Raw genomic sequence first — 25547 nt, 5'->3', positions numbered from 1 at the left:
ATGGCTGCATCACAGCTGGTTGACTTTTGTAATTTTGTAAAGTGGCTTTGTTTAAGCTTGAGCCAACGTTGGCTCGGAATCCGACATGAGTACACGTGATGCCCAGGGATTTGGTAGCAACATCAGGGTGGCAAGGACCATCATGGATCTCAAGGCTAGAGTGGAAATCTGTATCCAAATTGGTAGGGGCCCGAAAAAGTAGTGTGGAGGAATGTCTGGTGGTAACCCGACAGCTGGATTCCGTAGGACCCAAAGGCATGCCAAAAGGATCCAGAAGCACACTTAAAATTTGCAGCACGGCCTCCTGAAAGACCTAGATTTGTTGAATGCCTGACGATGGCCTGGTAAACTCTGGGCATGCTAGGATCAACTGAGGTATTGGTTCTGTGGTCCATGACCTCAAGGAACTGCAACTCAAATCATTACATCCTTGTGCTTGCTATCTGGAGTCAAGAGTGATGGGATGGGGTCAACTATTGCTTTGCTTTCTTATACTTGCACTTGGGATCTGCCGAACCCAAATATTTTGAGTGAGAAGTGGATTGGTAACGAGAACGCCCCCAGACCAGGTTCATTACTTAGGGCAGGACATGTATGAATACCACAACTTCTTCTTATACTTGTTGATGTACAAATTAACTTCCAAGTTTCGACTCGCATTCGGTGTATGCAGGCACATTTGCCACACAACTTCAGGTTGTGGCTGAAACACCCAAAGCCACAACTTGTACTAGATTGTGACTAACATCTGTTTTCTGCAGTCACAGCATTGCTTGAATCCTGACTTTTTTGGCAGGGCCATCTTTCTCTAGCATACTGTCGAAGAGTTGTTTGGTTAGTCAGAAGTCAGACAATATGGAAGTAGAGCTCTGGATTTTTATCAAAAGGCACAGAAAAAAAGGAACTGACATCATGGCACAGTGCTGGAGCTTATATGGGGGCTTTATTCCATCACTTCCGTGGGAACCTGGAATCTGTGCAAAGCCGCACAACACCACCTATCAGGATGAAGGAGCATTGCTGGAAAATCCTCTGGATCCAGTTTGATATCAGGGGGATATTTTAAGGTGAGGAATCAGCGGTTCGACGTATCCATAAGAAGTTTGATTATGACATGAGAGACATGATTGGATTAGTTACGGTGAGCCACTGTCTGGACTGCAAAATTCGGAATTGTATGTAGTGCAAGTAAGTTAGTTTTGGGCAGTCCAAGGTAAAGGATGTTACAGTGGTCTGTTCTGGAGAGAGTGCAAGCTGAGACCATTTGGGCAGAATTGAAAGAACATTTAATAAACATTTTAGTCTATAGAAGCATGGCAATGCAACAGCTCTGATTTATTTTTCTGGAGGGAGATCCATGAGAATGATTACTCTCAATGATTGTCATTCTCTACCAGGGTATAACCCTCAGCCAAGGATGTAGGCGAGGTACTGTTGTGCAAGTGTGTAGGGTACTGACTAAGAGTAACTCAGTCTTGTTTGGCATTTATGGTTGTAATTTAAGACATAGGCCCTCATTACAACCCTGGCGGTCGGTGTAGAAGTGGAGGTAATACCGCCAACAGGCTGGCGTAAAAAAAAAATGGAATTACAAGCATGGTGGTTACCGCCATGCAAAACAGCCACTTCTACACTGTGACTTCGGTCTCTATCCCGGCGGCCGTCACTAGACCGTCGGCGGTATCGGGAACACACATACCACCATGGATTTCATGGGGTTTTGTACCGCCACAAAATCCATGGAGGTAGGCACTATCAGTGCCAGGGAATTCGGTCCCTGGCACTGATAGGGGTCTCCCCCTCCCCCTCCCCAGATTCCTCCCCCCAAACCCACGACCCCCCTGCCATCCCCCAAAGGTGGCAGGACACCCTTCCCACCCCAGCCCCCCCACAAAAACATCCACACACATCTCCCCACCCCCCTACATGCACGCTCACACAACTAATACACATACACGCAGACATACACGCACACATGCACGCAGACATATACGCACACATTTCCCATACACACAACACCCCCGCATGCATACACGCATTCACACCCCCCCCTCTACACACTCACACGCACACCCCCATGCATGCACACAACACCCCCACACCTCTCCCCTAACGGAGGATCACCTTACTTTGTCCGGTGATCCTCCGGAAGGGGAATTGGTTCCATGGGAGCTGCTCCGCCGCCAGCTCCCTGTCACCAGAACACCGCCACGCCAAATTCTGGGTTGTGATTCGGTGGGCGGTGTTCTGATGACATGACGGTGGAGGTGCAGCAGCCTCCACTTCACTGCCGACCGCCAGTATGGCTGCTGGCGGCTTTCCGGCCGAAAAAAGGCAGAGGGCTGCCAGCAGTCATAATACACTGGGTGGAAGACCGCCTCCTCTGGCGGTCTTCGGCCCTGTGGTACCTCAGAGGTCTTGGAAAAAGACCGCTGAGGCCCAAATGAGGGCCATAGTGTCGGCATACATGCAGGACGGTGGTCACACTAGCATAATACTCGCCTTGGCTTAATGGTAGTCATTTGTGGCATACTGTGCGCAGCGGTATTATGAGGATACAGAAGTACAAAATAAATAGTTATGAAAACATTAAAGATCAAGTTGGGTCAGACTAGATAAGGACCAATATTAGTGTTTCAAGTAATGTGTATACTAATGTACAAGGTTAGCCAACCATTTCTCCAAAACTTAAAATAAAGATATCTCATTGCCAAAACCTGTTTTAGAGAAACCTACTGCAATTTTAAATGCCTGTTATATATATGCAACTCAAGCAAGCTCAGTGTCATAAGATGAAATGTGTGTCTTATGTAAGACTTATCTATTTATTTCTAGATTCTAGGGTGGAATTGTAATTGCTTATACGATTGACTTGGTAACGGTTTGTCAAATATATGGCTTTGGAATTGCGTTGTATGGATTGTGGTGTCTGTTATGACCATTTGTAGGAACAATTGGAACACAGTTGTGTGGTATTACTGTCGGATGTAGAATGTTTCTGGATGTCAGACAAAGCTGAAATATGGGTTTTCGGAAATGTGTCTGTGGGTTGTGTGGGCAACCTATTATGAATAGACTGCACAGTTTGTGTAACTTTTGGGTTTGGAAAGCAAGAGTAGTTAGAGGAAAACTAGATATCCTCCCAGGGCGGTTAGTAACTTGAAGTAGTGGGCACAAACATCCACACTCACTTCCACCCATCCACAAGTACACACACACACATCCACCCACCTGCACACACCTACCCATTCACACACACACAATCACAAACACACCCATCCATTCATAAACGCACACCTGCGCACATTCTCACATCCATCCATTCACATTCTCACATCCATCCATTCACATGCAAAGCTCACACACGCACATACCCACATCATCCATTGAAAAGCACACATATACGCACACACACACACACACAAAAGACCACAGACCCATTCCAATCATATACATTCACACACTTGTCTTCACCCATTCACAGCACATGCATGCAAATAAACATACATTCTTACATTTGCACACGCTCTCAAAATTCAATAAGGCACTAATAAGCTGTGTTGGGGATAACAGGACCAGAAGATGACAAGAGGGTGAAGCACAACAGCCATGAGGAGCTGGATGCTTTGGGAGGGAAAGTGACAGAATGTAAGATCCAGCCATCTCCTTTCTTTGGCTATTCTTGTCAAGGATTATCCCCGGCTGCCATGAGAGAGAACAGCACTAAACCTAGGCGAAATCCTAATTACTCCTGAAAAAGTTCCAAGATTTCATAACCAAAAAGTAAGCAAATCTGAACACCTCTATAGCACAGGGAGAAAATCACAAGGAAAAAAGTCCAATCCTGCAGGAGTAATGGTTTTGCAAAAAACATTACTGTATAATAAAAACCTGAATTGGTAGACATTGATTTCTCTCATTTAGCTTGTGGTGTATTCAGTGCAAGAACCCCAACTCAAAAGACCAACTTACAGGTACAATTGTTATTCACATTTTTATAGCGTCTTCAACTATTTGTATGGTACTAAGCTGTTTTCCTAAGCTGGGTGCCCTTTACTTTCAGTTGGTATGCTGCTAAAATGAGAAAGACGGAGAAAGGGGTAGACAGAGAGAACTAAAGAGAGAAATGTGTGCATGTGCTGGCGTGCATATGAGAGTTTCAATCTGGTGATAGAAATTGGTCCTGTTAAAGTATTAAAATTAAAGGTAGATTCTAACCAGCTGCCTTACCACTTACTTATGGGCTCACAGCTAGAGGTATGTTAGGAGTTAGGAACAGAGTTAATAATACACTTCTTTTCATTTCTCGAGATGTAGTAACTTCTGGGAAGGCAGAGGTTTCAGGGAGGTTCTAGGAGGAGTGCCCAGAAAGTGTGCAGTGAGACACAGACAAGATGAATTTATGTGATGTGCTGTGTAGAGTTCAATAAATGAATGTGGATTGCTAGGTGGGGAAAGGTTCAGAAAATGAGACTGTACTCTTCTCCCGGCACTCCACACCTCTCTGTGTCTGCAGGAGGACTCACCTGACAGGAGTCCAATGCACAAGTAGAGGTGCATCAGTCCGGTGGCAAAAGACCCCAGGAACATACCGAGGCTGGTCAGAAATCCCCCAAACATTACCACCGGGCGAGCGCCATACCGAGTGCTGAGGGCACTGGCAACTGGACCTGTAATAAGAAAGAAATATCAGTACTGCAGAATAAACCATGAGGGTCCCACAACACTCACAAAGGTCATACAATGCAGCACAAGGGTGCAAATCACACCACGGTGTCAAAGATCACACCATCGGACGGATACCAGATCCCATGGCTGCGTATCAAACCACAAAGCCATAGAATGGGCAATCTACAACAACCACACAGTACAACTCTGCATCACACATCACACAGTGGGGTCAGGTTTCACAACAGCAGGGTAACCAATTATATACCGCATGGTGCCACATTATACCCAGTGGTAGAACATAACACATGCAGGTCCAACGGCATGGTGTCTCCAGACTCCATAAATACAGTCACAGAGCACTCTCTGGTGTATGATATCACATGACAAGGCCCAAGTATCGCACCACAGAGACAGCATCTATTGTATATTAAATTGTGAGGCTAAGTAGTACACCACAGATATCTCTTATCAAGCCACAGAGGAGATGTATCACAACACAGCGGTCAGGCATAACACAAGTGAAAATATCCCAGCCGGGCTAATGGTTGTGGGGCTCCTTGTACTGAATATTGCCCGGCAAGCAGAAACATATATTCAATTCAATTCAAGGCACTTATAGACAACCGAAGAGCCCTCCCGGCGCTAGCAGAGAGCTCCGAAGAGAAGAAAAAAGTGGCCAGTCTAAGACCCCTTTAGACAAATGTCAAATAGTAGGGTTTTTAGGCTGTGTCTGAAGAGAGATTCAGACATATCCTTTATCCCTAATACTGAACATCAAATTTTATTAACCAGTTTATGCTGAATATGTTACATTGTTTTGGGCAGTGCCCAAAGAATGGACTCTGGTTAAAAATATAGGACCTTGTGGCTCGGACAAAGTGTCTCCACAGGACATACTTCATATTATGATGTCCTGCTTAGGATTTGAATAAATCCCCACCTGCATGGCCTTCATTTTAAACATGTTCAACCTGTTTTTATGTATTTTCAAATGCTGCACAGTGAACATATCTGTTTTTCAATGTTGTCCTTTCTAAGAGGGCCCATTAAGCAGAGCAGAGGATGGAGGTTTTTATAACCACGTATTTTTACAAACAGGAATTTTTATTCATGTGCACTTTGGCTGGGTAACATTTGTGAATTTTAACTGTTTTATTGCAATGAATTGTAATTATTATATTTTGTGTTGATTTCTCCTTCTTGCTTTTTTAAACAGAATAGAGATTCTTGGCTCACTAAATAACATGAATGGGGAACATATCACACCAGGAGGACACTTTGGTTACAAGGTGATCACAAAGCACAATGCAGGGGCTACTCTACACCCAATGGGCGCAGGTGTCGCTGCACCAGGGTGTTAAATAGCATACTCTGGGGTCGTATGTTACAAAAGAACGAGTTACTTACCTTCGGTAACGACTTTTCTGGTGGATACATTAGCTACCTGTGGATTCCTCACCTGATGAATACTCCCATGGCGCCAGCATTTGACGGAAATCTTCTTACTAGTCTCTGCACGTCGACGAGGACGTCACTCTAGCCCACGCGACGCCGTCTGACGTCATACAGGCAATAAGAAGTCCTCGCCGACGTGCCGATGACAGTACCAACATTTTTTACGTGCATGAGAATAATAATAATAACCCAATGCAATGAAAGAGCAAATCAACATCTCTTAATATTGTAAATCACACAACATTGCAATAAAATAGCTGTAGATTTAATATAACTTTTTTTTTTTTTTTAAACAAATAAATATATTTATACATACGAATCATGTATATACCCAATATATATATAGATTTATATATAAATATACACATATATACAAATATCATACATGCAAAATGTATTGCAACTTTGAAGACCAAAAGGAGCACACTCAAGGATTGCTTGGAGAGACCAAAAAGGCAACGGGGAGGCGGGTGGGACCGTGAGGAATCCACAGGTAGCTAATGTATCCACCAGAAAAGTCGTTACCGAAGGTAAGTAACTCGTTCTTCTGATGGATACAACTACCTGTGGATTCCTCACCTGATGAATAGAGTCCCAAAGCAGTACCACGCCCGGCGGTGGGTGCCTAAATGGTCAAACCAAGAAATCCTGCAGCACTGACCGTGCAAAATGACCGTCCCTTCTGACCTCAGAGTCCAAACAGTAATGTTTCACAAAAGTGTGAAGGGACGACCAAGTTGCGGCCTTGCAGATGTCAACCACAGGAACACCCCTGGCCAAGGCCGAAGAGGCCGACTTAGCTCTGGTGGAGTGAGCTCTAATGCCCTCAGGCGGATCCTTCTTTGCCAAAGAGTAACAGATTTTAATGCAAAGAACAACCCACCTGGAGAGTGTTCTCTTGTGGACTGCCTTTCCTCTCCTCTTGCCCACGTATCCGACAAACAGCTGATCCTCCAGCCTGATATCCTTCATTCTGTCGATATAGAAGCTCAACGCCCTTTTTGGGTCCAGGCGATGTAGTCTTTCTTCCTCCTTTGAAGGATGAGGCGGAGGATAAAACGTGGACAAAGTGATTGTCTGAGCCAAATGGAAGGGTGAAACAACCTTCGGAAGGAAAGCAGCCTTGGTCCTCAACACCACCTTATCCCCATAAAACGTTATATAAGGGGGTTTAACCGATAAGGCCTGCAACTCACTCACTCTCCTTGCAGATGTTATAGCTACCAGGAATACTGTTTTAATAACCAAATATCTTAAGGGGCAAGAATGCATAGGCTCAAAAGGGGACCCCATAAGGAAAGTCAGGACCAAGGACAAATCCCATTGAGGCATAACGAATGGTTTTGGAGGATATTGATTCAGAAGACCTTTCAAGAATCTGAGAACAATAGGGGATTTAAATAACGATGGTTGGTCTGGAAGACAAATGAAGGCTGACAAGGCCGACAAATAACCCTTAATGGTAGCTACTGCACAACCTTTCTGCGCTAGAGACAGTGCAAAAGACAAAACATGTGACAGATGAGCATGTAAGGGATCAATCTGTCTCTCTCCACACCACATAACAAATTTAGACCACCTATTAGCGTAGATAGATTTAGTGGAGTGCCGCCTGGCCGCTAAGATAACATCCACTACATCAGGCGGGAGAGAGAAGGAACTCAGGTTGCCCCGTTCAATCTCCAAGCATGTAGGTGCAGACTCTGGAGGTTGGGGTGTAAAACCTGCCCCTGCGACTGCGAGAGGAGGTCTGCCCTGAGAGGGAGACGGAGCGGAGGGCACAGTGAGAGTTGGAGAAGGTCGGAGTACCATACCCTCCTTGGCCAATCCGGAGCTATTAAGATGACTTGGGCCCGGTCTTGGCGAATTTTCCTCAACACTCGAGGAATCAAGGGTATGGGGGGAAACGCGTAAAGCAACTGGTCGCACCAGGTTATCTGAAACGCGTCCCCCAACGCTCCCTGCATCGGATACTGGAGGCTGCAGAATAACGGGCAATGCGCGTTCTCCCGAGTGGCAAACAGATCTATCCGAGGAAACCCCCACATCTGGAAGATTAAACAGACTTGATCTGGATGGAGACGCCACTCGTGGTCTGCCGAGAATTGGCGACTGAGACTGTCCGCACGTACATTCAAGACCCCGGCCAGATGATTTGCCACCAAGCAAATCTGATGGTCCTTTGCCCAGGACCATAGCCGAAGAGCTTCTCTGCAGAGAAGGTACGACCCTACTCCTCCCTGTTTGTTTATGTACCACATCGTGGTAGTATTGTCCGTCAGGACCTGTACCGACTGACCACGAAGGGATGGGAGGAAGGCCTTGAGAGCCAAACGTACAGCCCGTAACTCCAACAGATTGATATGAAACACCTGTTCCTCTGGAGACCAAAGCCCTTTGATCTCCAGATCCCCCAGATGAGCTCCCCATCCTAGGGTGGAGGCATCCGTTATTACCGTGGCCACTGGTGGCGACTGCGCGAACGGCTTCCCCTGTGAAAGATTGTTGCCCGCAATCCACCACTTCAATTCCACAGCAGCATCTCTGGAGATCTTGACAGTACCTTCTAAATCTCCCTTGTGTTGAGACCACTGCCTTCGGAGGCACCACTGAAGAGCCCTCATGTGCCAGCGAGCATGCGTGACCAACAGAATGCAGGAGGCGAACAGACCGAGCAGACGAAGGACCTTGAGGACTGGAACTACCGCTCCATTTCAAAACATTGGAACCAATTCCTGAATATCTTGAATCCGCTGAGGCGGAGGAAAGGCTCGACTCAATGTTGTATCCAGTACTGCCCCTATGAACAGGAGGCGCTGAGAGGGCTCCAGGCGAGATTTGGGCACGTTCACCGAAAAGCCCAGGTCGAACAACAACTGGGTTGTTGACTGCAGATGATGCGACACAAGCTCCGGGGACTTGGCTTTGATCAACCAGTCGTCCAAGTAAGGGAATACTGCTATCCCCTTCCTTCTGAGCTCCGCCGCAATCACTGACATCACCTTTGTGAAGACTCGAGGTGCTGAAGTAAGACCAAACGGGAGGACCGCAAACTGATAGTGCTGCGACCCTACCACAAACCGGAGATACTTCCTGTGCGACTTGAGTATCGGGACATGAAAGTAAGCATCCTGCAAGTCGACAGACACCATCCAATCTTCCTTGTTCAACGCCAAAAGCACCTGTGCTAGGGTCAGCATCTTGAACTTTTCCTGTTTGAGGAACCAATTCAAGATCCTCAGATCCAGGATTGGTCTCAACTGACCATCCTTTTTGGGAATCAGGAAGTATCTTGAGTAACAACCTCGACCCTTTTCCTGCTCTGGGACCAACTCTACCGCGCCCTTTGAAAGGAGGACTTGAACCTCCTGTTCTAGCAACAGGAGGTGTTCTTCTGAACAATAAGATGGGCGGGGCGGGATGAGGGGCGGGAACTCCCGAAAGGGAAGGGCGTAGCCTTTTCCCACAATGCCGAGAACCCAAGTGTCCGTTGTGATAGACTTCCACTTGTGGAGAAAACGCTGTAATCTTCCCCCTACAGGAGAGGAGTGAGTGGGAAACGGTGGAAGCCTAAGGCTGCTTCCCCTGCTGCACCCCTCCAGAGGACGAGGAAGAGGCAGAGTGCTGTTGAGAGGCTCCTCTGGTACGGACCCCACCCCTCCCCCTCCCTCTAAATGACCTATAGGGGAGGGAAGAGGCGGGTTGCTGGAACCTCCCCCGAAAGGAAGAGGAATAAGAGCCACGCCCAAATCCCCGAAACCTCCTGAAAATTCTAGAAGAGGCAGAGGAAGAAGGAGCTTGCAGTCCTAACGATTTGGCTGTGGCTCTGCTCTCCTTAAATCGTTCCAAGGCTGAATCTGCCTTGGCTCCAAACAGTCTGTCCCCATCAAACGGGAGGTCCAGCAGGGTCGACTGCACATCCGCAGAGAACCCTGAGTTTCGGAGCCAGGCCTGTCTTCTTGCCACCACAGCCGTGCCCATCGCCCTGGCCACCGAGTCGGTCGTGTCCAGCCCAGACTGGATAATCTGGGTCGCGGCAGCCTGGGCGTCCGAGACCACATCCAAAAGACCCTGGGGAAGCTCCGTGAATGAAGACGAAATATCATCCATCAGCGCATGGATGTACCTCCCCAGAATGCACGTGGCGTTGGTGGCCTTCAACGCCAAACTGCATGACGAAAATATTTTCTTGGACTGCGCATCCAGTTTCTTGGAGTCTCTGTCTCCAGGCACCGTCGGGAAGGAACCAGGCGCTGACTTTGAGGAACAGGAGGCTTGCACCACCAAGCTCTCCGGCGTAGGGTGTCTAGAGAGAAAGCCAGGGTCAGATGGTGCAGCTCGATACCTCCTGGCCACAGCCCTATGAACGGCCGAGGAAGACACCGGCTTCTTCCACACCTCCAACACCGGATCCAGCAAAGCCTCATTAAATGGCAAGAGAGGCTCAGCTGCAGCAGAGGCCGGATGCAATACCTCTGTCAGCAAATTCTGCTTTGCCTCTGCCACCGGCAAAGGCAGGTCCAAAAAGCTCGCTGCCTTCCTCACCACAGCATGAAAGGAAGCCGCCTCCTCCGTATATTCCCCTGGAGATGAAAGGTCCCACTCAGGGGAAGTGTCCAGCCCACTGGCTGTATCCAGACCATGCAGTCCGTCTCCAGAGTCCTCAATCTCTCCCTCCTCTAGGACTCGCTGGTACTCTTGCTCTTCTAAAAGACGGAGAGCACGCCTCCTCGAATGAAGTCTCTCCTCGATACGCGGAGTCGACATGGCCTCCGCCGACGTCGAAGAACGGCGCCGATCTCCAGAAGCATCTGACGCCGCGTCCGGCGCCACAGGCAGCTTCGGCGCCGAGGCAGGAGCCGGAGGACGAGGTCTTGGAGCCGATGGACCAACCGGAGTCACAGGGCAAAATCCTGACTTCGACGGAGGGGCAACCTCCGGGGCCGAAACATCCGAAGCCACCGGAGCGGCCACCGACGCCGGCACCGGCGCCGAGCCCACATTCCCAAAAGGGAGAAAGGGCATAAAGGGTGCCGGCCGAAGAGGCGCAGGATCACCCAACGAAAAGGCCAAGGGCCCCGAAGGACCAGCCGGAGCAGCTCCTGGAGCCATCTGCTGAAAGATGGTATACATCGCATTAAGAAACGCGGTACTATCGGCTCCAGGAGTGGGAAAAGCCGGATACTGGGGTGCCTGGATCGAGGGCGACCCCGACGCCGGCCTCGACGTCTGCGACGCCGGAGAAAACACAAGAGGCTGCACCACCTCAATCACTGACGCCTGACCAGGTGAAGTCGGTGACGCCGGAGAGGGCAACGGCGTCGATGGATGCGGCGTGACCGTGGGGCTGACCTCCCAAGTCCTCCGACGCCGAGCCGAAGGTGACCTCGAACGAGACTCCTTGCTGGAGTGACGTCGTGAGTCTCTACGGCGCCGGGAGTCTCGATGACGCCGGTGAGACCTTGGCGAAGAAGACTTCTTATGATGTTTCTCCTTCTTCTTTGACTTTGCCATGAATAACTTGGCCTCGCGCTCTTTGAGGGCCTTCGGATTCATGTGTTGACATGAATCGCAAGTCGAGACGTCGTGGTCGGAGCTCAAACACCATAGACAGTCGGAGTGAGGATCTGTAACTGACATCTTGCCCCCACACTCTCGACAGGGCTTGAAACCCGACTTCCTCTGAGACATTGTTACCGCAGAGAAGACTACGCAGCAGACAATACACTGTAACCACGAAGGTAACAGTAACTCCCTCGAAGATAACCGTTTCGAATGCACGGAAAAAAGGGAACTGTCATCGGCACGTCGGCGAGGACTTCTTATTGCCTGTATGACGTCAGACGGCGTCGCGTGGGCTAGAGTGACGTCCTCGTCGACGTGCAGAGACTAGTAAGAAGATTTCCGTCAAATGCTGGCGCCATGGGAGTATTCATCAGGTGAGGAATCCACAGGTAGTTGTATCCATCAGAAGTATTACACCACAGGTAGGTGAAGTATTGTATTATATAGGTCACACTTAACACGGCAAGGGACCATGTTTCACTGTGATGGAGCTGATATGCAAGTATTAGGATATGTATTGCCACAGTTTCTGCAAATGCAAAAAAACAGACACTCTAGAAGCTCACAGCAGGGTTGAGAGACTAATTTTTAGGTTCCGCCTACTGAAATCATTAACTGTCTGCCAAAGACATTCTTCTTGAATTGAATTTAATAATTGTTTCCTGTACTAGTTTACTTAAAGACTTTTTACAACGATAACGTTAATGTAGTACAATTAATTTCGCCTTAATTAGTATAAAACATTTTTAAAAGCATTAGTATAATACAGATTTATAATGAATAATCCATTTAAAATATGCATAATTGAAAATGAAGTGAATAAAAATAATTTTTTGTAAATCTTCAAAGTGCGCTCAGCCGGTCTTAGAAATTTAATTGTATAACAAATTACTTTGTATGCGGGACCTCTGAAGTGCTGTGACTTCTTTCATAGTTCTTGTCCCACAAAGAACAAAGAACGGTTTTAGGTATTTCTTCCAGAGTTCAAGTAATTTAGATCGCAGGCGACAGAGCGGCACATTGTTTGACTCTTATCTGTGTACACCATGCACCCTCAAATTGAATGAGGGAAATATAAAGCAGCCTGAACCATAGAAAGGGCCTTTGTATGTCAGTATTAAAGGTGGAATCCAAGTCGGAATTTCTTTTAATAATGTAAGTTATTTGCAGGTATGCTCTGTTCTTTTATTTAGATGATTGTTGTAAATCAACCAAAAAAGATCTGTTGTCCTTGTCCTCCTTAATAATAATTAAGGGCCTCATTGAGATCTTGGCGGATGAGTTACTCCGTCACAAAGTGACAGATATCCTGTCCGCTGAAATATAAGTCCCATTATATCCTATGGGATTTATATTTTGGCAGAGGGGTTATCTGTCACTGTTGTCATGGAATAACTCACCCACCAAGATCTGAATCAGGCCTGATGTTTTGTCTCCCCATCATGGAAGGAGCACTAATGAATGGTAACTTGTAATCTGCCACTATGGCTTTTAGTTCTTGATTGGCCAAAGAGAGGGCATTTTCACTCCTGTGAAATAATGCTTTTTAAGTATTTTCATTAGCCATAATACTACCAAAGACATAATTCATGAAGTTAATATAATTATTGTTGGCCATTACTGATGGGAGTTTCAATTCAATTCTTAAGGGCTGATTTATATCTTTGAGGTTTGTATATACAACGGCGACCATACCACCAAGATAAAGGTTCACCCACTCAATTTTGATGACGGCAGACCTTAAGTGTGGCTATGGTGGTGAAAACTATATCACAGCCAAAGTTAGCCTTACTCTGTTGGGTCATCAGAGAAATGGCTATAGGTCCACCTGCCCAATCAGGGTGAGCGGACATATAGCCGTTTTTTACTACTGTCCGTCACTGCCAGCGAAATGACTCCCTAAGCGAGGGGAGTATTACTTTTTTATTTTCAAAAAGAAAATTCCATTTTGTGATTATCTTTTTGAAAATAAAAAAAGAAAACTGCTTGGTGCAGGGATGCGTCAGCATGATGCAGCCCTGCACCCAACAGAGAAATGCACTGGCAGGAACCACTGTGATGGCAGTTCCTTCCAATGCATTATAAATGACTGCCTGCTTGCCGGTCAGTTATAAATGTGGCGGGCAGTCCCTCCACTAGGGGGTGGCGGAACAACAGGCCATCCACACATATAAATCAACCACCTTAGTCTGAAGTGGAGTGTGGATGGCCATGAATTAAAGATAATCTGAGTGATACTTATAAATAGCTTATCCAGCTTGTGTATTGTTCCACGGTTCAGGGCAACAGCCCCATACAACATGAGAGTAATTAATTTAATTATAATAGCAGTTATAGCTGTGCCAATTGCCAACCCTCCACATTTGTTAGATAATTGTTTTATGGCTCTAGTGATATTTAAAATTTTGGTAGCTAAATGTGTTAAATGAATCACTGACACCTAAAGAACATTATTTTTGTTTTCCCATGGGTTAACTTCAATCAATCGGCATAGTGGACCATTTTGTGTAGTAGACAGAACTACTAAATCGTCTGCATATGTTAGGTGGGTTACCAGGAGCTGGCCCAGATTAGGAACATCTGCATTGCTTTGGGCTGGTATACCTGGAAGGTCCACAAAATGTAATGAGAATAAAAGTGGTACAAAAATATAGCCTTGTTTCACTCCACTCACTGCCTTAATTTATGGGGTTAAAGTTTTTATGCCTGATAATTTAACTTAGACCAAAGTGTCTGTGTGTTGATCAATTAGTAGTTGGAGCAAGGAACTTTCTAGTCCTCATGTTGATATCTGAGAGGAGATCTTTTTTCTTTAAACCCAATGGAAAGAAGTTGTAAAATCAATATAGCAGATAGCTATTTATCCTTAGTGCTTAATACCCTCCTTGCTAATGTGGTCAGTGTCATGACATTGTAATTAGTTGAATGTCAAGATATGAATCCAGTTAGATGGACTTTTATTACGTGGTGCTTTTGAGTTCATTCTAAACTGAATTATACCAGATGTTTGGCAAAAATGTTTTCTTCTGCATTCAGTAATGCTCTAATGAGGTAATTGTACAGACTGATCTTGGAGCATGTTTGTGAAATGTTATTGTCTATTCCCCATCATAGTGTTAGAGTTGTCAGCATGTTGCCACTTCAGCTCATTCTACTAATGCGGGAAGATGTATTCGCCTTATTAGTTCTACATCATTTATTAGTATGATTTTAAGATTATGGACTTTATTTGAAGGCAATGTATCTGTGATCTGTAAAACTTTAATGGGGCTCCAACTGAAAGTCCCAGAAAATGTTGGTTGGCTAGTTTCAGTTGTTTTAGGATGTGAGAGTATTTCTTTTTGGCTACTGTTTTTACTGTTATTCCCTATTTAACCCCCTCTTATTTTCTGGCAAAGATTCTGATTTTGTTACTTAAATTATGATTACAAAAGATGACATATTTAGTTAATATACTGTAGTGACCTTCAGAGTGATAAGGACAGAAATTAATTTGAGATGCACTTTTATCATCATCCTTTTTATTAACTTTTAGTGCAATAATAGTTTTCTGAAAAAACTATGGAAGAACCCTTATCACTTAGAGATCAGTTCTTTCTATAACATGCTTAAACCAGAATATGTGGTGATGAAAGCATGGTGGCGACCAATCTCCATAATATGTTTGATAATTTTCACTTTTATTCACTTTGTCTGTTGGAGTTGCTGAGTGTTCTGCACTGTTCCTCCCACCCAAACGGGTTACTGGTAGTTTACTAGCTGTCTCTTTGATGTGATTTTATAATGGACTAGATATCTTCAGCTATTCATTTAAATGTCTCTTTGAAGTGATTTTATAATGGTGTAAATATCTTCAGCTATTTATTTAGAAATTTTATTTATTTCTAGTGTGTTCTTTTTCATTTCAATTTGGTGTTATGTCATTGTAGTTTGTGTGGTTTTCCAGATTTTTGAAGCTAACGTATCTTACGTTGTTCTTACTGCAACTTTATGGCCCTTGTTCGGCCTCTGCAGCATGTGTTGTATCCTTTGTGGCCTGTTATATAGTTTATAATCTATAGATTATAGTCCATAAATAGATTATAATCTATCTAATATTTAGATTTGGAATATTTGTATACCCTCGAGGCATTATCCATATGGTAAACTAATGGAAGGTTCTGATCACATTTTCCGTCTATGCTCCACCAGCCGCAGTGCCTCTTTTACACATAACGTGCATATGTTAATCACTGGGAACAGAAAGAAGACTCTTGTTAAGATTGAGGCTTCTGAAGCAAAAAACAAAAATGGAAATGATAAGGCGCGGTCAGCGCATGTTTAACAGGATGAGATCCTCAACTCACTGGTAGATTTTTTAAATCTTTGACGACTGCTTCCAGCTAAATTCAGACAGCCCAAATTGGTATCTCACCACCAGAAGAAAGGTAGGATTTATGTGAGCAATAAACGATTTGATTTTAATAAGAGCAGCAAATTTAATGTGTATTAATTCTGAATGAGAACATGTCACCCAAGTGTCTTTTTATGTATCCTAATTCTAATTATTTAAATCAATTGTAGAATAAGCACCTACTTGTTCTGGTCCTTGGTCTGTTTTCTGAGCATTCGATTCTTTATGATGTGTATTTGTGTTGCTATTCCAATAGGGACAAATCGTATTGGGTCAATAAAAGGACCCATACGCAAAATATTTTGAAGTCTAATTTTGAAGGTATATGTGAAATGACCTACATCTGTGATTCATCTATAATCCTGCCAAATAGCCTTTATATCCGTGGAAATGTCCTTTAATAATGTCATCTGGTTCATGTACTTGATTGGGCAATAATGCTATCTGCCATATTTGTTATTGTACCGATGACTGTGGCCACTGCTGCCAATACTGGGTTCATAGATGACAAATCATCATGGTCATTGCCCCAGAAGGAATCCTTGGATACTGACTTGGCAAATATGTTAAATATTTGAATATTTGGAGCCTCCTGTGCTTCCAGGACTGTAGTTAATTCATGTAGTAATACTGGATCACTGAAAGTATTGTTTAAGTCCTGGGAACTTTTATCATTACCATCTTTTAGTGATACTTCCCTGCCATAAAAAGATGTGGATCCCAATCAGTGGAATAGTCTGCAACTACAAGGCGTGATAAAGGTGGATTTTTGTTTGTGCAGTTACAGTAATTTGATTGCCATATTTAGGTTCAATATTTGATGTAGTAGAACCCTCTGATAGGGTTTGTGGTTTCATTTCCATGTTGTTTTGGATTTTGGGCCACTCACATCAACGTCCACTAGATTAGTTCCCCTACAGAACTCACCTGTTGGCTAGTTTCAGGCCCACCTATCGTTTGCTACGAAAAAAAGATAAATCATAAAGAAAAGTTATAATGCATAAAGAAAATGCTAGTTTGCCCTGATAAGTGTTCTTAGCAGCTTGCTTTCTACTATGATATGAGAGTGTCTTTTGTTTGAAACCAGTGTATTGGTTAAGCAGTATAAATAATGCTGTATATGGTATTGAAGGAAAAACACTCACATGGAGGTGAGCCTGTTATTTTATAGAGTTTTATACAGCGCGAACAAGACCCAAGAGGGTCACAGTGCCCTTTACAGGAGTAACAAAGGTGGTTCAGGTACAAATTGTAAGCGGGGTACATGAACGTAAAAAACAAAAAGTAGTTAGGATATACATGGTTAACAGGGTAAATGGACAATGGTGTATAAGAAAATTAGTTACTTACCTGTAACTGTAGTTCTCCAGTATTGGAATCTTTCATAGATTCACATGCTTGAATCATTCCCCGTCGTCGTGATGGGAGCCCCCGGTACAAATTACACAAGTAGTGTTGCAATATATTAACAAAAAGGCCCTAGGCCTCTTCAATTTAACAGTCTATCAGAGTCATTTTTAGGAAAAAGACCAAACTTGAGCATCCACCAATCAGACGACACCACCCTCTAGAATCCTCCTGAGAGAAGCTCCAGCACCTCAGATTTTCCAAGCACAAGTGTGTTAAATGGAGGAAAGAGAGAGAGAGAGAGAAAGGAAGGTGAAGTGAGCTTCTCTGAGGAGGTGGCTGGGTCGCATGTGAATCTATGAAAGATTCCAATACTGGAGAACTACAGTTACAGGTAAGTAACTCATTTTCTTACTCCAGTATTAGAACTTTCATAGATTCACATGCTTGAATCAGAGTTGCGAGCAGTACTTATGCACATTGTACCACTGTAACCATGTATGTCACAAAACATCTGCATATATAATACATATGTAGATATAAATATATAAAGGAATACTTCAAAACAAAATACCATCTGTCAACCCCATCTTTACTTCTCTTTAACTTTCTCTGTTTACTTTTTTTTTTTTTTTAAATATGAAAAGCCTTGAATCTGTAGCCGAACATAAGAGACATAAACAATGTGCATACCTGGTCTAGGATGGAGGGATGAAAGAGATGGCTCACCTTCACCTGAAGAGGTTCCTGAGGACTGCTTGGCCCACTGCTACCTCTCCTCAAGATAGTGCTTCCAAGCAGTAATGTCTTGTAAATGTATGGCAGCTCTTCCATGTTGCTGCCCTGCAAATGTCTTGTAGTGAAATTCCGGCGAACAGCGCCGCTGACGATGAGACTGCCCTTGTGGAGTGAGCATGTACAGGTGAGTGCAGAGGTTTGCCCGCTGCTTGATGGCAGAAGCGAATGGCTGAGGCGATCCGTCTGGAAACACTCTGCTTGGAGAGTGGATGTCCTCCTGAGAGAAGCTCCAGCACCTCAGATTTTCCAGGCACAAGTGTGTTAAATGGAGGAAAGAGAGAGAGAGAGAGAGAAAGGAAGGTGAAGTGAGTTTCTCTGAGGAGGTGGCTGGGTCGCATGTGAATCTATGAAAGATGCCAATACTGGAGAACTACAGTTACAGGTAAGTAACTCATTTTCTTACTCCAGTATTAGAACTTTCATAGATTCACATGCTTGAATCAGAGTAGCGAGCAGTACTTATGCACATTGTACCACTGTAACCATGTATGTCACAAAACATCTGCATATATAATACATATGTAGATATAAATATATAAAGGAATACTTCAAAACAAAATACCATCTGTCAACCCCATCTTTACTTCTCTTTAACTTTCTCTGTTTACTTTTTTTAAAATTTTAAATATGAAAAGCCTTGAATCTGTAGCCGAACATAAGAGACATAAACAATGTGCATACCTGGTCTAGGATGGAGGGATGAAAGAGATGGCTCACCTTCACCTGAAGAGGTTCCTGAGGACTGCTTGGCCCACTGCTACCTCTCCTTGAGATAGTGCTTCCAAGCAGTAATGTCTTGTAAATGTATGGCAGCTCTTCCATGTTGCTGCCCTGCAAATGTCTTGTAGTGAAACTCCAGCGAACAGCGCCGCTGACGATGAGACTGCCCTCGTGGAGTGAGAATGTACAGGTGAGTGCAGAGGTTTGCCCGCTGCTTGATGGCAGAAGCGAATGGCTGAGGCGATCCATCTGGAAACACTCTGCTTGGAGAGTGGATGTCTTTCCTAGGAGCACTGTATGCCACGAATAGCTGATTAGAGCGTCGAAAAGATTTAGTCCTGTCCAAATAGAACTGAACACATCTTTTAACGTCTAAGGAGTATAATGCCCTCTCAGCCGGAGTGGATGGATGAGGAAAAAAGGATTTGAAGACTAAAGGTTCATTGATGTGAAAGTCTGAAGGAACCTTTGGAATAAAATGCGGGTTAGTGCGCATTAGCAGTCTGTCATGTTTAAGCTGTAGGAATGGCTCTTGACTGGAGAGAGCTTGCACCTCGCTGACTCACCTAGCTGATGTGAGAGCTACCAATAAAGCAACCTTCCATGAAAGGAACTTGAGAGAAGCACGATGGATCAGCTCAAACGGATGTTTCATCAGTTGTGCTAAGACAATATTTAGGTTCCACGAAGGAGGTGGTGGTCTGAAAGGAGGGAAAACTCTGAAAAGCCCCTTCAAGAACCTCTTAATCAGACGAGAGGAGTAGAGTGAGGGTGAAGCATCTGAAAGCCTGTATGCAACTATCGCTGCTAGGTGAACTTTAATTGAAGAATGTGCCAGGCCAGTTTGAGCTAGCTGCAATAGGTACGATAATATTTCCTCTGGTGGTGAGACCAAAGGGTTAATCTGTTGTTGATGACACCAGACACAGAATCGTCTCCATTTACAATAATAAGTTTTATTGGTGATATCCGCTCTGGCTTTTGACAAAATATCCTTACACTCCTGTGGGATATTCAAATGTTCGAACTCCCTGTGGTCAGGAGCCATGCTGATAAACGCATCGACTTCGGATCCGGGTGCCAAACCTGGCCATTGTTCATTGTCAACATTTGGGGAAACGGCTCCAGCGGAATGTGAGGCTTGATTGACAGAAGAAGTTCCGTGAACAAATGCAGACGCGGCCAGTACAGAGCTATTAATATCAGAGGGCACGGCTCTGCTTTCATCTTCGTGAGGACCCGTGGGATCAACGGAATTGGAGGAAAGGCGTAAGCAAAGATGTCTGACCAGACTATCGAAAACGCATTCACCCAAGATCCCTTCTGGTGATGCCAACTTGTGAAGAACTGGCAGTTGGCGTTGTGCTCGCTTGCAAACAGGTCTACTGTCGGAAAAAATGTGGTTCACTATTGACTGGTCTAGCTCCCACTCGTGGCAGCTCGACTTCTGCCTGCTGAGTGCATCTGCTGTCTTGTTGTCTATTCCCGGCAAGTGTACCGCTGATAATGTGATGCCTTGCTGCGAGGCCCAATTCCAGATTCTCTGGGCTTCTCTGGAGAGAGTGAGAGATCTTGTGCCTCCTTGTTTGTTGAGGTAATGCATCGTGGTGGTGTTGTCCGTCCTTATTACCACTTGCGATCCTGAGATCTTGGGAAGAAAAGCCTGTAATGCCAGGCGCACTGCTCTGAGCTCCATCCAATTGATATGCATTGATGCCAGATGCGGTGGCCATTTGCCACTTATTTGCAGATCCTGTAGCACAGCCCCCAGCCTTCCAGGGATGCATCCGTTGTTATGGTCCACGGAGCAGGCTGCTGTAGAAACGAAAGGCCGATTGATAGATGATGCCTTAGAGACCACCATCTCAGAGCCCTGAGCATTGTTGGAGTTATGTGTATCTGATCTTCGAAAGTGCCTGACACTTGGAGCCATTGACAATTCAGTTGCTCCTGCAAGGGGCGCATCTTTAGACGGCATAGAGGAACAAGAGGTATGCATGAAGACATCATGCCCAACAGAGACTTGAACAGACACACAGTAACCTTGCTTCTTTTCTGTATGGAACTTGTTAAGAGTCAGTAACCTTTGTTGCCTCTCTAAAGTGGGACATGCAATGGTGGATTGTGTGTCCAGTTTTGCCCCTAGAAAGGTAATGTTGCGTGCTGGTAGAGGCTTGGATTTTTCCCAGTTGATGGTGAGTCTGAGGTTGGTTAGTAAGGAAACGCACTTTCTTGTTGATCTGTGCGCTCCTGCGTAGGTCTTTGCCTTTATCAGCCAATCGTCTAAGTATGGAAAAATTTGGTGTTTTCTCCTTCTGAGAAAGGCTGCGATTGGTGCTAGACATTTGGTAAATATTCTGGGAGCTGATTTCAGTCCGAAAGGAAGGACACGGAATTAAAAATGGCTGCCGGCTACGGTGAATCTCAGGTATTTTCTGTGGGCCGGGTGGATGGGTATGTGGAAGTATGTGTCTTTCAGGTCTAGCGTAGACATGAAATCTTCCTGGTTCTGGTTGAGACGCAGGAGGACATCTTGTAGGCTGATCATATGGAACGATTGCTTTTTTAAGTAGACATTTAGCTCCCTTAAATCCGAGGATCGGCCTCCAATCCTTCCACTTTTTCGGAATGAGGAAGAACCTGGAATAAAATCCTGTTCCCCGCTGGGCTTGAGGTACCTTCTCTATAGCTCCTTTGAGAAGCATCTTGTTGATCTCCTTTTTGAGTTGTTGAGGGTATCCTGAAGGAGTCCTGCGGGGGGGGGGGGGTGGGAGGCGGGCAGGTTGGATGGAGGTAGTTGGGTAAATTCTAAAGTATGGCCTGTTTCACTAATTGTAGGACCCACTTGTCTGAAGTGATGGCTTGCCATTGTTCGAGGAATAGAGATATCCTCCCACCCAGAATGAAAGGAGGAGAGTTGGACGTAGCCGGAGCCTCGGATGCATCAGGCTCTACGAGCCGAATCTTTGGCTGGGAGGGTTGAGCATCCACGACCCCCAAGTCTACCATAGGCTGGTTGCGGCGGTTGCCTCTGTGAGTAGTATTGGCGATATTGTTGGGAAGAGGAAGGATAGGTGGAATATCTGTGTTGCTGAAATCCTCCTCTGTATGAGGGTTGGCCACGCCCTCTAGGTCGAAAAGAAGACTTTCGATATTGCAGGGTCCCTAGTGACCTTGCCGTGTCTGTGTCCGATTTGATGGATTGTAAGGCGTCATCAATGTGTTTCCCAAACAACACCGGGCCATCAAAAGGTAAGTCCAAGATTTTATTTTGCACCTCTGGACGGAAAGAGGTAGCTTTAAGCCAACTTTGTCTTCTAAGCACCGCTGCACCGGCGAGCTGTCGAAAAGCAGTGGTTGCAATGTCCATTGCACAGTCGATAAGTTGTGCAGACGTGCGTTGACCCTCCTGTACCGTTTTGTTTGCCTCTGATCTTGTATCTTCCGGCAACTGGCCAATATAAGGTGCAATGTCCGCCCAAAGTTGCCTATCAAACCTAGCCAGTATAGCCAAAGAGTTGGCGGCTCTTACCACTAGGCTAGCCATAGAGGAAAACCTTTTACCTATATTATCTAGCCGTCTACCCTCTTTGTCTGGGGGTGCAGAAATCGGGGCAGAAGGGTTCTTAGATCTTCTTTGTGATGCCTGAGCTACCACCAAATCCGGAGGAGGGTGTCCAGTTAGACATGTTGGTGCATCGTCCGGTGCCTTGTATTTCTTATCTAAACGAGGCAGTACTGCAGTAACTGTAGCGGATTATGCATGACTTTAAGACCCTCTTCCCACAGGTAGTTAACCATCGGGATAGAGCGTACGGATTTCTGAAAAGGTTCCTTGAAGTCGTAAAGGAAACAGTCTGTTTGCTTGATTGGCATTGGTAAAGCAAAACGTTTGGCAGCTCTCTCTAGAAGATTGTGAAACCCCCCTATGTCTTCTGGTGGGGATTCCACCTTAGATTGAGAAGGAGAAGGAGGAGCAGGGATGATGTATTCGTTGCACTTGGAGTGAGTGTCCATGAGCTCCCCTTCTTCCCGATCTCCCTCTGAGATGTCCCTATCCTGAGGAAGTGTCATATCAGGAGTAGCCACATTCGTGAGAGGTAAGGAAGTTGGCCTCTGATGTGGAGTGGTAACCCCAGAGACAGGCGATGGGGGAGGTTGTTCTCCTTGAGGGGTAAACCGCCTGCTGTAATCAGCCAACATCGCTCTGAGGTCAGTCAATAGGGAGGATGGAATATATGCTCCCTGTTGGTATTGCTGTTGCTCTGCATAAAATTGCGGGTCATAGGCTTCCTCATACTCCTCCTCTTCCTGATACTTTACGTTCAGTTGGGATGGACTGTGGGCTGTTCCAAATGGCCCCTCATCATCTGAGTCTTCGTCTCCCTCTAAAAGGTGCACTGGAACAAGGGAGGACACCTTACTAGGTGATGTATGAGTTGGTGTCAGCTTTTCCACACTTTTCTGATGTTTCTCCCTCGTCAACGGTGTCGTCAACGGCGCATACATAGACTTTGTTGTAGGCGGTGTCGTAGACGCTGGGCGCACGGAGATCTTAATAGAAGAAAGTCTTGCCGACGAGTCTACCGTCGATGAAGGTAGGGCTGACACTGACACCAGCGGCGTCGACGATGACGACGTGTAGACGGTCGTCGACGCTGATGTCGTAGCTGCAGTTCTCGTCGACGGTGGGGTACCTGTCCTCGTCGACGTTGTCACCGGCGGAGCCGTCGACGGTGGAAGCGCAGAACTGGATGTCGTCGTCGGAAAAGTCACCGACGGTACCGTTGATGATTAATCCGTTGTCGACAATGCTTTTTTCCCAGTTACAGAGGATGGCTTCTTAAAAGGCACAGATGGTGGTACAGAGGAAGATTTTCTGTGCCTCTCTGAACTGGTAGAATGACTTCTCCCCTCTTTCCTGGAAGCTTTCTTAGGAGAGGAAGATGGGCTGCGGCCCTTATAAGACCCTGAAGCAGTCTTTTTGTGGGCTTTTCTTGAGAGTTGGGAGGGAGATCTTGAGCCTGATCTCGCCCTCTTTGATGATCTCTTGGATGTTGAAGATTCATCACTCTCAGAATCAGAAACTGGATTATCTCTATGTTTTAGTTTCTGCAGCCATATCAATAATCTGCCTTCCCTGTCCTTTAATGTCTTATAGGAAAAGGTACGACAAATCTTACAGTCTTTAGCTGAATGTTCTGGGTAGAGGTAGTAAATGCAGTCTTGGTGAGGGTCTTCAGAATGAAGCCTTTTCTTTCCACAAGTCTTGCAGTCTCTGAAAAGACCCTTCTTCTCCTTGTCAGACATAGTTGGAAAATAGTTGACAAATCAAGTTAGATAAGTTTCTCTGAGAGAAAATGTTGAAAAGGTGTGAAGAAAGAGCAGAGCTCTGAGGAGACTCCCTAGCACGACGTGTGGTAGAAAATCTGAGGTGCTGGAGCTTCTCTCAGGAGGATTCTAGGGGGTGCTGTCGCCTGATTGGTGGATGCTCAAGTTTGGTCCTTTTCACAAAATTACTCTGATAGACTGTTAAATTGAAGAGGCCTAAGGCCTTTTTTCTTTGTTATTATATCATGACACTACTGGTGTAAATTATACCGGGGACTCCCATCTCGACGACGGGGAATGATTCAAGCATGTGAATCTATGAAAGTTCCAATACTGGAGTAAAAATATGTTCAAGCTAATCCAAAAGGTGTGAATAAAGAGCAGAGCTCTGAGGAGACGTGCAGTAGAAAATGTGAGGTCTGGAGCTTCTCTCAGGAGGATTCTAGAGGGTGGTGTTGTCTGATTGGTGGATGCTCAGGTTTGGTCCTTTTCCTAAAAATTACTCTGATAGACTGTTAAATCGAAGAGGCCTAGGGCCTTTTTGTTAATATATTTCAACACTACTTGTGTAATTTGTACCGGAGGCTCCCATCTCGACGACGGGGAATGATTCAAGCATGTGAATATATGAAAGTTCCAATATTGGAGTAACAAGAAGACAGTTGATACAACTAAAAAAATCAATGAAAATTACTGAAGTTGACAGAGTCCCATAGGAAATTGAAAGGGAAATGGCAAGGAGCATCATATAGGTTGTTCCAGTCCTGTGCCCCCCGCCCCAGGTTCTACTTGTATGAGCAAGATGAGACAGCCTGTGGAGGCCTCTGATACGGAAGGTTTCCTCCTACTATCAATCCATGGGCCAGCTTGTAGCACTGGTGTCAGCCAAAACAAAGAGAAACAGACTTCGACAGTGTGCTAACTGCTACCAGCCTCAAGCTGCACCAGAGCTGCCTTCTCTCTGCAGGATGTGCAGCCAGCTGCCATACCCGCAAGCTTTTTCCAGTCCGGGTCGTCCAATCCTACTAGCGAGCAACTCCTCCGAGAACAGATAGAGAAATTGCTGAGTTGGCGCTCAAATGTCATTGACATGCCCTAGCGTGCTTGGAGTAAATTCCCAGGCTGCAGTCTATGCAGAGAAGCGTAAGCAGATCCGGTTGCCCTCCTGGCTCCGCAGGTGAGTAAATACAGCACACCAGCCAGATTGTAGTCAAAATATGTTAATGATGCAGTATGAGATACCTTCCACAGTACTTACACTTTGGTC

At 45.4% G+C, this 25547-nt stretch overlaps 1 protein-coding gene across 5 annotated transcripts in view; it reads right to left on the bottom strand.

Moving 5' to 3' along the window:
• LOC138266823 (monocarboxylate transporter 13-like) overlaps positions 1–25547 on the bottom strand; it is a 355804-nt gene that overhangs the window by 37010 nt on the left and 293247 nt on the right. For all 5 annotated transcript variants that reach the window (XM_069215495.1, XM_069215493.1, XM_069215494.1 and 2 more), the window contains one exon: positions 4527–4670. In XM_069215495.1, the coding sequence (XP_069071596.1) occupies positions 4527–4670 (144 nt within the window). The remainder of the gene's footprint in view (positions 1–4526; positions 4671–25547) is intronic.

The sequence above is a fragment of the Pleurodeles waltl genome, chromosome 12, assembly GCF_031143425.1.
Source record: "Pleurodeles waltl isolate 20211129_DDA chromosome 12, aPleWal1.hap1.20221129, whole genome shotgun sequence".
NCBI lineage: Eukaryota > Metazoa > Chordata > Amphibia > Caudata > Salamandridae > Pleurodeles > Pleurodeles waltl.
Note: the sequence above shows the minus strand (reverse complement) of the source record. Positions and strands in the feature narration are given on the sequence as shown.